This window comes from Melanotaenia boesemani, chromosome 15 (assembly GCF_017639745.1).
Source record: "Melanotaenia boesemani isolate fMelBoe1 chromosome 15, fMelBoe1.pri, whole genome shotgun sequence".
Taxonomy (NCBI): domain Eukaryota; kingdom Metazoa; phylum Chordata; class Actinopteri; order Atheriniformes; family Melanotaeniidae; genus Melanotaenia; species Melanotaenia boesemani.
Window position 1 is genome coordinate 23,775,785 of NC_055696.1, and position 11,765 is coordinate 23,787,549.

At 39.6% G+C, this 11,765-nt stretch overlaps 1 protein-coding gene across 2 annotated transcripts; it reads left to right on the forward strand.

The window, feature by feature from the left end:
- The first annotated feature begins 517 nt into the window (after positions 1-517).
- tmem120a (transmembrane protein 120A) lies at positions 518-9,817 on the forward strand. Of its 2 annotated transcripts, none has more exons than XM_042009214.1 (12): positions 518-677; positions 2,011-2,129; positions 3,370-3,501; positions 3,574-3,633; positions 3,704-3,799; positions 5,293-5,382; positions 5,556-5,621; positions 5,731-5,792; positions 6,354-6,449; positions 8,599-8,663; positions 8,872-8,940; positions 9,413-9,817. In XM_042009214.1, exons 1-12 carry the CDS (start codon positions 603-605, stop codon positions 9,524-9,526), a joined length of 1,044 nt encoding a protein of 347 aa, XP_041865148.1. In that variant the 5' UTR covers positions 518-602; the 3' UTR covers positions 9,527-9,817. The 2 variants fall into 2 exon arrangements, with proteins under 2 accessions (XP_041865148.1, XP_041865149.1); XM_042009215.1 differs by having other exon boundaries at positions 6,357-6,449.
- Positions 9,818-11,765: the final 1,948 nt, after the last annotated feature.

An 11,765-nucleotide genomic window follows, 5' to 3' on the forward strand; every position in this document is an offset into this window, starting at 1 on the left:
CCTGTTAAGCAAAAATAAACCTCTGAAATGTGTATATAAGTATAAATTAGACGTTATTTGCTAAAATCCCACAAATGAAAAGAGAATTCTTAGTGTGGTTGTTTATACCTGTCAGACCAAACAGAGGGAAGCACATTATCAGTCTTGGCGCTGGTTGGCTGAGAGAACTTACCCGAATTACCAACGTGATATCAGATTGGATGAACTGGTTGCAACTACATACATCCTCGAAACACGACTCGCTAAACTTGGACGGAAGATAAACCGGATGTAGTTTTAAAAAATAAAAGCAGAATATTTAACCTCAAGATGCCCCGAAAATCACTCTGAGTAAAAATAAATCATTCTACCTACCAGGGAAACTTCAGTTGGTTTATTTATTGAAACTATTATAACACCAAGATATGTAATTAAATAAAAAATACAGGCAAAGAAAGATGAATGGTTCAGTCCATGTAAACGCTAGGCTTTTATTATAAAGGCGCTAACCGGAAGTTTTTGCCTGTATGTGTGTGACTTGTGACAGGCAGCGTTACAACTGTTGCACCGCAGATCTGGATTATTTCTCAACTCCGAGAGGTTTCCAAATGTCTGAGTGAAACATGTTCAGTCCAACAGGGTTACCTGAGTGCGTGCGAGAATTGGAAGATTTAGAAAAAGACTATCAACAAATCCAGGTGAGTTACTAGCTGTGTTCAGTCATGCCTGAGCTAGCGGGCGGCGTGGGTGTGTTGGGTCTCGCCCTCAGCAGCTTCACTTCGTTGTCTCGTGACAGCCAAAAGGACAAGACTGTTAAAGCTGATGTCGAGCTCAACTCAACGGAACGTTTAGCACATTTGTCCCAGTAAGACGTTGTTTTGATGAAGCAGTAAGGACTTTACTAAGTGATGCTTAAACCTTTCATACATGTGTATATGGGGTAATGAGCTTATATGATTGTGGGACAATGTCGGAGGAAGTTTTAAGTCTCTTGAAAGCAATGCAACAGTTTCCCTTCTGTTATATTATCGGTTGAGTCCAGATATGCCAAAGGTGACGGTTAATATTAGGAAAATGATTGACTCATTCAAGACCTGTATTTGTCCTACTTAAACTCTGAGGGATTACTGTCATCTTTATTCAGTGACACGCAATTAAAAGTTCTAATTTCAAGGTTTTATACAAGAAATAATTTGGGTTTAAAGTCTTGGATCTGTTTATTCAGCTGAGTAGTGCTGCACACGTTTCCTGCTAATCTTCCCAGAAGATTTAATTTAAGAAACTTCCAGCTGATTTCTGGACCTAGCAGACTTATCTTCTGGGTTTGGAGACACTAGACCAGGGCTACTCACTTCAGTCCTATGAAGCCTGCAGTCCTGAAGGTTTTCAGTGTTTCCCTGCTCCAGCAGACCTGACTCAAATTATATGGATCCACCAGCCTATTAAGTTCTGCACAATGACCCATTAAATAGAGTCAGGTGTGTTGGAGCAGGGAAACATTGAAAACCTGTAGGACAAAGTGAGTCCCCTGCACCAGACTGAACCTTGTAACTGTAGATACCTGCATTCTCTGTGCTATCATGGCTTGGACACTACAACTCCTCCAGATGAATTGAATCCTGTTCACATCTCTGGCTGCTCTCTTCACATTAAGTTTAGCTTCTCCTCCTTCTTCTACTGTGTTTTTATTTGTTTCTATGAATTATTTATTAATGTCAGATTAAGCTAGCTTGTTTTTATTCTAAATTAACTGTACATCCCTACCCAAGCTGTCAGGATTGGTTCTTCCAATGTGTGGAACATCCATGTGACCTAGGCTTTCTAAGAGTTTAGGTGATGGTCTGCAGAGTCAGATGAGGAATCTTTAACCGTAGTGATGAAAGCTGATGCCTGCAGCTGCCGTACATCACATCCTGCCAGTGTCCTCCCCGATACGCAGAGTTAAAAGAATATTTTAAACATCTTAACTGAAGAAAAATTTGCACAGCACGATTCATTTAGATGCATTCCTGTGTGTTTTTGTGCCTCCAGGAAACACATCGTCTGTATAAACAGAAACTGGAGGAAGTGACCAAGCTGCAGAGCAGCTGCTGCAGCGCCATCTCACGTCAGAGGAAGAAGCTCAGAGAGCTCAGAGAGTCACTGCAACAGTGAGTACTGAATTTCTCTTCTAGTTAGATTTGGTGTTTTTGTCATTTTAAAAGCAGAATGGTTTTCTGTGCCAGAACTTAATGAATCCAGGAAATTTATTGGTTATCAGAACCTTTTACTTTTTACAGTGGAAAACCAGTTGGGGAGTAGGGCTGCAACTACTGACTATTCTGATAGTCGATTAGTCAGCGACTATTAAAACGACTAGTTGACTAATCGGATTATGTATCTCATAATTATTAAATGGCTCGTATTTCATTTTCAGCTTCTAAATCTTGCATGAGGTTGATATGTAAGTCCGACGTTCCTCCTCTTTAAATGTTCGAGCATTGCAGACGTACTTCTGTGGTGGGTCTGCTTTACAAACCTTACATGAGTTTAATTTATTTTGTAAGTGTAATGTGAAGTAGTCCCAGGTTGTGTCTGAATGTCCACCCTACTCCCTAACCCATCATTCACTACATAGGCTACACTATATAGCACACTACATAGTGCACTCATTCTCTTGGCGATTCGGACACGAAGCTGCCTATTTTTTCCTTCCACTTGACTACCAGCCATCACCATGGCAACCACAACGCACATCAACATGTCATTCCAAATCCAATCCAAAGTTGTGTGTAAATATATTTTTATTCCTCATATTGTATTTTATTATTTGTTGCATATCTATTTGATAAAAAAATGTTTTTTACCCTCCTTGCACCATGTTGAGCTTCTGCCTGCATTGCATTGTGGTCTATATTGACCCGTCCAGTGACCATTGATGCTCACTACTTTTCAAGATGCATTGTGGGTAATTTTGAGTACACTACTCTTTTCTCTCTGGACATTCGGACACCCCTACAAAATGGCATGAGCCCTATATAGGGCACGATGTAGGGAGTAGGGTACACATTCTGACACAGCCCCAGACTTTTGGTGTCCTCTGCCACCGTTTTGTTCCATGGTCCGCCGCCATATTTTTCCCCTGGCGGACTTTATTGCGCATGTTCAACTCTCAGCAGAGATGGGGGAAAAGACGATGTCTCACTGAAGGTTTTTTTTTTTTTTTTTTTTTTAGTAGTCTACAGTTAAATTCGTTGTCGACTATTTTTTGTTATGTATTTTTTGTCGATCATAATCATTGCAGCACTATTGGGGGGCATGTCCCCTTAAAGAAAAGGGACAAGCTGTAATTATCAGTCTTGTTGATGATTTTGTACCAATCTGCTATTAAAATGTCTCCTTTGTGATTAGATGCAAAGAAAACCATCCAACACCAAACTTAAGTCCAGAGGAGATGGATTCCATCGCAGAAATCCAAGAGTCCATCAAAGACAAAGCGAGTGCTTTCTGTGAAATGGAAGCTTTTCTGCCAAAGAAAAATGGGTATAAATTATTTACATTATCTTTATTAAAAAGCTTCAGCCTGATGAGTGACGGACGCCTCTTCCTCTTTAGGTTATATCTCACTCTTGTTTTAGGAAACGTCAACGTAACGCTCCTCAACAAGCAGGCAAAGTGAGTTATATGTGCACGTCTCACGTGCAGCTGCATGACCTCCATGCCAACAACCCTCTGCTTGTTTCAGATTTGCCTACAAAGACGAGTATGAGAAGTTTAAACTGGTCCTCACCGTCCTCCTCTTCATCTTCTCCTTCACATGTCGCTTCCTGTTCAGCTACAGGTGAAATTTCACCACACCTCTGCTGAGTGAACACACACACACATATTATTAAACCTTTATTTAACCAGGAGGTCCCACTGAGATTCAAAATCTCTTTTTCAAGAGAGACCTGGCCAATGTAGCAGCCAAAGCCCAAAGTAAATGCAGAATACATATTATAATAATTTACATTTTCATAGTAAGACAACAAGTACATAGTCATAAAAACATCTAAAAAAAAAAAAAAAACAAGCACATGTCTCCATCACCACATTCTTTATGGGAGCTTTAAATTCATTTATGGACGTAAGTGTTTCTAGTTTAAAATCTTTCTGTAGATTATTCCATCCCCAAGGTGCTGAACAGGAGAATGCAGTTTTTCCCAATTCTGTTGCAACTCTGGGAACATTAAATAGTAACCGCTTTGAGGAGCGTAACTGATAGGTATTAGAGCAAACAGAGAGGAGGTTACAGAGGTATAGCGGGAGTTTGCCAAGTATTGCTTTATAAATGAAAATATACCAATGCTGTTGTCTACGAATTTTGAGAGATGTCCAGCCAACTAAATCATAAAGAATGCAGCGATGAGTTAGGGACTTGGAGTTTGTAATGAATCGTAGTGAAGCATGGTACACTGAATCAACATGACGTAAGATTGAGGATGCAGCATGCATGTACAATATATCACCATAATCAATCACAGACAGAAAAGTAGCTTCCACAAATGCTACTGTCAAAGTCAACTTTATTGTCAGTTCTGCAGCATGTACAGGACAAAGAGAGAATTGAAATTATGGTTCTCTCAAGCCTTGGTGTAATGAAATACAAAAATATAACCTAATAAACAAAACAAACAAAACAAGTACTATCGCTAAGTAAATAAAACACAATGATAAAGAGGGCAAATTAAAGTCAGTGCAACATATGTTTATGATTATAGTGCAACAGCAGACTGAGTTAGCTGATGGTCTGGTTAAAGTGGTTAAAGAGCCTGTGTGCTTGTTTTTGAGGGGGTAAAAGTTCAGGGGTTGATGGGGGACGTCAGAGTTTAGGGTGTGTGTGTGTGGAAGGGGGCAGAGCAGGGAGAGAGTTCAGCGTCCTGAAGAAGCTGTGTGACAAAAGTCTTGTAATAAAAGTCCTACAACAGCATCACCCAAAGTAAAAACCTGTTGATAAAATAAATAATTGGCTGTTTGTTTTACAAGTTTTTCTTCACTTTTTTATGGCTTTAGTTGTAATAAGCAGTTCCGTATTTCATAAAATCTAGACCTAAAAACAGTCTCATTTGTGCCCCCCTTTTCCTGGTCAGTGCTCCTGCCTGGCCCCCTTCAGAAATTTTCTAGACCCGCCCCTGCATAGCTGAAGTATAAACCCTGTCTACCACCAGCCAACTCAATGGTTGTTTATTTCAAAGCAGTTTGGAGATATCAGATTAAATTCCTCCAAGCCAGATAAATGGATTTTGATGACGTTGTGATGGAACATGATAATCAGCCTTGTTGATCCGGTCTCAGAGTCCTGGACGCCCTGTTTAACTTCTTGTTGGTGTGGTACTACTGCACACTGACCATCCGGGAGAGCATCCTCATCAGCAACGGCTCAAGGTCTGTGAAAGTTTGTCATGTAGGTCTTATATGCAGCTTCTTCACCTCTTATGGTTCACAAAAATACCTTTTTGTGGTCTTCTGGGGGTTTTTTGTCAACATGTGACTGTAGTCCAGCAGAACTACATCCAGTCTTGCTTCTTTTATCTGAGCCTCTTTTGTTTTTTTTCCAGGATCAAAGGTTGGTGGGTTTTCCATCATTACGTGTCGACCTTCTTGTCTGGAGTCTTGCTCACTTGGTGGGTAATTTTTTAGATTTTTTACAGCTGAGAAAATGTAAAGAAAACTCTACAAACACCTTGTTCTTCAATATTTACAATTCCAAGCTGATTTAGTCTTGGTTTGCAGGCCTGAGGGCTCTCTCTACCAAATGTTCAGGAACCAGTTCCTGACCTACAACCTCTACCAAAGTAAGACATTCTAGCTGTGTCCCAGTCTACATGCTTAAATAATGAAACATAAGATTATCAGCCAGTTATCATAGCTTTTCATCCCAGCAACACTTTTTTTATGATGTGATGGACAGAAGATGTTTCCATGCTGGATAACCATACCTTTTCTTGTGTAAATCTGAAATCATATTTCATTCTAACAACTTGTGGGGCCTCAGGAGGTCACATTTAGTTTTTTACCACGGCCTTAGCCAAACATGACATATGCCAGAAATCAAAAGGTTAAGAGCCTCTAATTGGGCCGGCAGTATTTTCTGATTAATGCATTTTACTCTAAAAGTTTTGATGGGTATAAAATATATATTTATAAGGCTTGGATCAAACATCAGTTGCAAACACAAAGCCACTTTATTAATAATATTATACCAGTGTCAGCATATATCCATCTTCAGACTGCTGTGAAATCATAGTGGAGAGTCTGTGTGTGATGTTTATGACAGATCAGAATAAGTTGGGATGAATCCAGCTGCAAAGTCACATCTGCATGGGTTTGTTTATCTCATTGTTCTGTTTGCAAAGTAGACTTCGTCCAGTTCCTCCAGTACTACTACCAGAGTGGCTGTTTGTACCGACTCAGAGCGCTGGGAGAAAGACACAACATGGACCTAACAGTCGGTGAGCCAGGCTGAAGTTTCTCTTCACACATACAGTTTGTATCTGTGGTACATGAAAGAATGCAGAGATATACTGGTATATACTGGTGTTATGGGAGTGCATCTTCATATGCAGTATCTTCACACGAGCACTGAGTGAGTCCCAGTTTGCCCATCAGAGAGCTCTGACGTGGTTGGTTTTACCCGCACTGGCTGTAGATTTCAGGTCCAGGCATGCAAGTCTTGGACATGGACATCACGCTCTGGTTTGCACTGAAGCCAAACTAAAGTCTGTGTCTACAGCTGATTTCACCATACTTACTTATAGTTTTACAAATATAACTTCCTGCACCTCACTGCCACTAATTTTCTAACTGCTTAAATTAGACGTATTTTATTAATCCCAGACTGAGAAATTTCAGTGTTACAGTGTGCAGCATAAGTGTCAGAGAAAAAAAATACTAAAATGAAACTATAAGATGCAAAAATACTATATACAAAAAGAGAAAAGATAGGGGATGTGAAAGAAACAAAAAAACATGCTTATAGATATTAGGGCTGTCAAATGATTAAAAATTTTAATCAGATTAATCACAGCTTTCAAATGAATTAATCATAATAAATCACAGCTTAAAAATTAATCATGATTAATTGCAGCTATGCCTGAAATCTGCCCGTTTTTACTGTGTTGTATCAACAGAACGAGTCGATGCTACAAATCTTTACTGTTAACTGACCTTCCCTTGGGTAAACGTCAGATGTCCAAGGGTCAGTAAATGCAGCATGTAATGTACTTCTATATGTTGTTCTAAATCATCTCTACCCTGTTCTAAATCACAATTCTGAATTCATATATCATCATCTCACCAACTGTCTCCATGGTGATAATTTCTGTCATAAAACCAGCAGACGTGATGACTGAAGTTAAACAGCCAACATTGATGAAGAAACTTAGTTTTCCTTTTATCATTGAAGTGTAGATGTTTGTGCAGCAGAGAAAAGTCCTACAGCAGCATCATCCAAAGTAAAAACCTGTTGATAAAATAAATAATTGGCTGTTTGTTTTACAAGTTTTTCTTCACTTTTTTGATCACTTTAGTTGTAATAATCAGTTCAATATTTAAAAAAATCTAGACCTAAAAACGTCAGTCAGTGCTCCTGCCTGGCCCCCATCAGATCTTTTCTAAACCCACCCCTGCATAGCTGAAGTATAAACCCTGTCTACCACCAGCCAGCTACTGTGTTAGAGAAGGTCCTGCCAAAAACAATACTTTGAGGTAAATATGTGATGGTGTAAACCATGAACCGCTAGTTTCCTCCTTCTCAGCTGAACAGTAAACACATGCAACAAGAGAGAACCAGCCGATCAGCAGTGATCAGCTGACCACCGACAGCCATCATGATTCACAGAGCAACATGAGAGGAGAGGAAGAAAGCAGCTGCAGCACAAACAGAGACGACCAGAGATCCTCTAGAGCAGACATGTTGGTGCAGGATAAGTTTAAAAAAGAATACAGGAAAGTGCGGGTGTAGAACCCTCTCACCGGGAAAAGAGTGTGCTTTAAAAAAAAAAACATTCTCACCTAAAGATGACAAATGAACCCGAGTAATGACTGAAGAATTAACTTAGCTCAGGACATCTTTATTATTTTTTTTTATGGGGCTTATTTGGTGTTATAGCTTGATTTGAGCTGTGAATGAGAATATGATCAAATGTGCTTTGATTAGGTTTTTAATAAACTTTGGGTGTGTTTGTGTTTTTATTATTTAAACAGTTGTTTTTATCATGTGAATCACTTTGTGCTGTTCTTATGCATGAAAAGTGATTTTTAAAGTTTGATTTCAAAGCTTCCAGAGAAGCTTTGAACCCGAGCCTGACCAGCAACTTAAGCAGTGTTTCACATGGAAGTGCTTCTGCTCGGGGTTCAGGCTGTAGTTGTTGCGTCTTTTGTGTCTGTGTATGTTTTAATTACGTAATTCATCCGTGTCCCTCTTAGAAAGAGCTTTGAGCTGGATAATGCTGACCTTTTCTCTTGTATGGTGGCCACGTTATGAATATTAGCCTCTTGCATGGTTGTTTGCTCTCATTTGACTGTGATATGTTTACATCAGAGCAGAATAACTGTGCCAGATAAAGTAAATGACAGCTCAGTGACTCAGCTGGTTTTCAGAGGGTTTCCAGTCCTGGATGTGGAGAGGCCTGACCTTCCTCCTTCCTTTCCTGTTCTTTGGTCATGTGAGTAGCTATTGCCTTAATATTGACATTAGTGGTTTATTAATATAGATTTTATTCAAGTAAAGGTAGGAAAATATTGTTTCTTCAGAATACATAGAAAAAAATACTTAGATTTCAATTAATAAAAGGATAAAAAAAAAAAAAAAAGACAGCATGGCTCCAAAAGTAGTGGTATAATATCATTGTTGATGTTTTGTTTTGGTTCCAGTTCTGGCAGCTCTACAACAGCATGACTCTCTTCAGGATGTTTCAGCTCCCAGAATGTAAAGAGTGGCAGGTTTGTTCTTCTAAAAATGATCTGATCTTTCACCAAAAACCTGTAAAATCCCAGTGAAAAACATCGGCTCTCGGAACATTTTCCTAAATATGTCTCACTGCACATGTGCAAACCAGCAGGAGCTGCTGCTCTATGCAGTTCATGCTTAAACTCACATTGACAGGATATTTGAGGTAAACTGAAGGATACTGTTTAATAATTCAAAAGGCATTAAAACGCTTATTACTAGGAGAAAAAAAAAATCCTTATTTATTTATTTATTTACTTACTTTTGCACATATTAGCTGGTTAGCCTTTTCATTATCTGCCTTGTTTTTTCACAAAAACTTTAAACTAGCTTCTGTTCATGTGCACCTTCTCTAGTTCTGTTTAAAACATACTGAAGGTTTTATTTCAGTAAACAAATATACACAGGAGCTTGTTTAACATTTTCACCATTAAGTTCTTTAAAATTTTGAACCTTGTGATTTAGGTTGTGATGTGCGGCTGCTCTTACATGGTGCTCTTCCTGGGAAACTTCTTCACCACGCTGAGGGTTGTTTACCAGAAATACATGAACAACCAGGAAAAGTCAAAGAAGGCATGAGACTCGGACAGCGACCAGGATGAAATGGCCAAAGATGCCTCCCATTCAGAGAACAGAAAACATGTGAAACAGAAGTTTTTTCTGTCATGACCGTCGTCTTTGTGGACCGTTGACCTACAGTAGGATTATCTGCCTCATGCAGATGTCCAACTCCTTTCAGGACGTGTTAGTGATTTAAGAACTGTTCATTGAATTGGAAACCTTTAAGAACATCTGTAGTTTGCTACTCAGATGCATCCATGTCTGTTATCCTTCCAGAAAGTTCTTTGCTGAATAAATCACTCCTCTGCATGCTTTTGTGTTGATAGTTTTCACTGTGGCAGCTTTTTTAACACTCATTAAAGGGGGGGAAATGCATTTGCAACAGTATTAAAATAAATAAGTTAAACAGACAGTGTTGACCTATAACATGTCTTGGTCTATCCTCCACTGTTAAGCTAATGTGCTTCCAACATGAGTCATTGCAGAGAAATTCTTCAGTTCTTAATCTGCACATTAGACAAATTTCAGTAAATCATTGCAATACATAACAAGACCACAAGGTGGAGGCATTGAACCTAAGAGCTGACTCTGGACCATGAGTTGCATGCTCTATGGGTTTTACACTTCACCTAATGCGGGACTCTTGAGTGCCGAACTGAATCATTACTGTTCAGATTTAGTTCACTGTGCCTTCCACCGTGGCAATAATTAAGCTCAAGTGGGATGCTGGTCTCGCATCCAAGTAGTGGTCCATGTTTTAGTGTTAGACCTCATCTCTAAAGAAGAGTTCGGTGATCTTAATTCCATTTAAATGTTTAACAATAATGGGTTTTTAAAGGTAAAGTTAATTGATGAGAGGACACTTGTGGACTGATTTGTAATTTCAAAAGATGATAGATAATGTTGACAAAACACTCTGGGGATATGTATATATATAGTGATAGTGATGTGGATTCTAATAAAATCCTGATATGTTTAGTTTTGTGGCACTTTATGCAGGGAAAAGACAGAGAGGTGATTCATTTAAATTTTATATTAACACATGCAAAAATATGACTGCATGACAGAATAATAAATGCTCCATTACCCCAGCATCCCCATCAATGTACAACTGACAACAAAGGATCTTGTGAAAAAGGAGGGAAGAAAAAGAACTTGCAACAGTGCTGGCTTTCCTTCGCTTTATGATTTAAACATAGTAGAGACACAAATGGAAGAAATTTTCACATAAGATCAGAGGGAATAATACCTGAAAAATTTAAAATAGAAACCAGCTTCCGTCCCCCATCCCAGCAAAAAGTGTTGGAGGAGTTAGTGCTGGAGGGCCAGTGAGAGCGAGGGTGGGCGAGGACGAGGAGCAAAGTGAATCGGGTGGTACAGGGGAGGAGGAGGGCCGGGTATTCTCCCTGACTGCACCTCTTTCATCTTTCTCATTAAAGCTGGAGCAGTGGGGGCCGTCAGGAATGAGCCCAGGGACATGGAGATCAGGGACTGAGCTTCAGCCTCACATCAGGAGGTGGTGGAAGTGGTGGAGGGGGAGGGTGGGAGCAGCTAAAGCAAGCAGACGAGCCGCCATGTCAAACCTTCACCTTAAACTTAACCTACCTCCCTCAGGGAACCAGATAAAGACGCCTTATCTGTGCTCGCCTTCTCTTCCGGCCTGAGAACGGCTGCAGCAGCTGCAGGGAGGCTGAGGAGGCTGTTATGGTTGAGTAGGTCCCAAAAACACAACCTTTCTATCAGAGAGTGGATATAAAAAGGAGGGCAGCTGTGATGAGCCTCCATGTGGGACAGAATGATTAACAGAGGCCCTGACAGAGGAGGTGGTTCTGCAGGAGGAGGCGGATCGTGCAGCAAATAAACATTCAAGTCTTTGAAAAGTTTCCAGTTTCTAGTATTGACGTGTTTTGATTTATAATCATATTTAAATCTGGAGCTAGTGATTTATTTATTGCTGTATTACTGATCATGGAAGCAGTAAAACCAGCTGCTGCAGATCTGAAGTTTTTTTTATCTCTATTTGTTGATGTAGAAAGAACTGCTCTACCATTTGGGGCCTGCTATGTATGTATTTTTACAATGCAGCCCTACTGTTGTATGTGCAGAATGTAGCATCTTATTGCTGAACTAGGAAAGACATTCACTGAAAAATCCTCAGCTACACTAACTAACTTTTGCCATTTTCCCAAAAACAGTCTTATATTGAATCTTGTCTAATCTCTTGTTCTGTCTGTGGCTTTCTTTTGTTTTCTGTCTT

What these genes read in the sequence shown, in the direction of transcription:
- tmem120a (XM_042009214.1), top strand. Translation starts at nt 603, where the DNA reads ATGTTCAGTCCAACAGGGTTACCTGAGTGCGTGCGAGAATTGGAAGAT. An exon ending in CGCTTCCTGTTCAGCTACAG is followed by an intron (nt 3,800 to 5,292) that starts GTGAAATTTCAC and finishes ATCCGGTCTCAG; the next exon opens with AGTCCTGGACGCCCTGTTTA. An exon ending in CTCATCAGCAACGGCTCAAG is followed by an intron (nt 5,383 to 5,555) that starts GTCTGTGAAAGT and finishes TTTTTTTTCCAG; the next exon opens with GATCAAAGGTTGGTGGGTTT.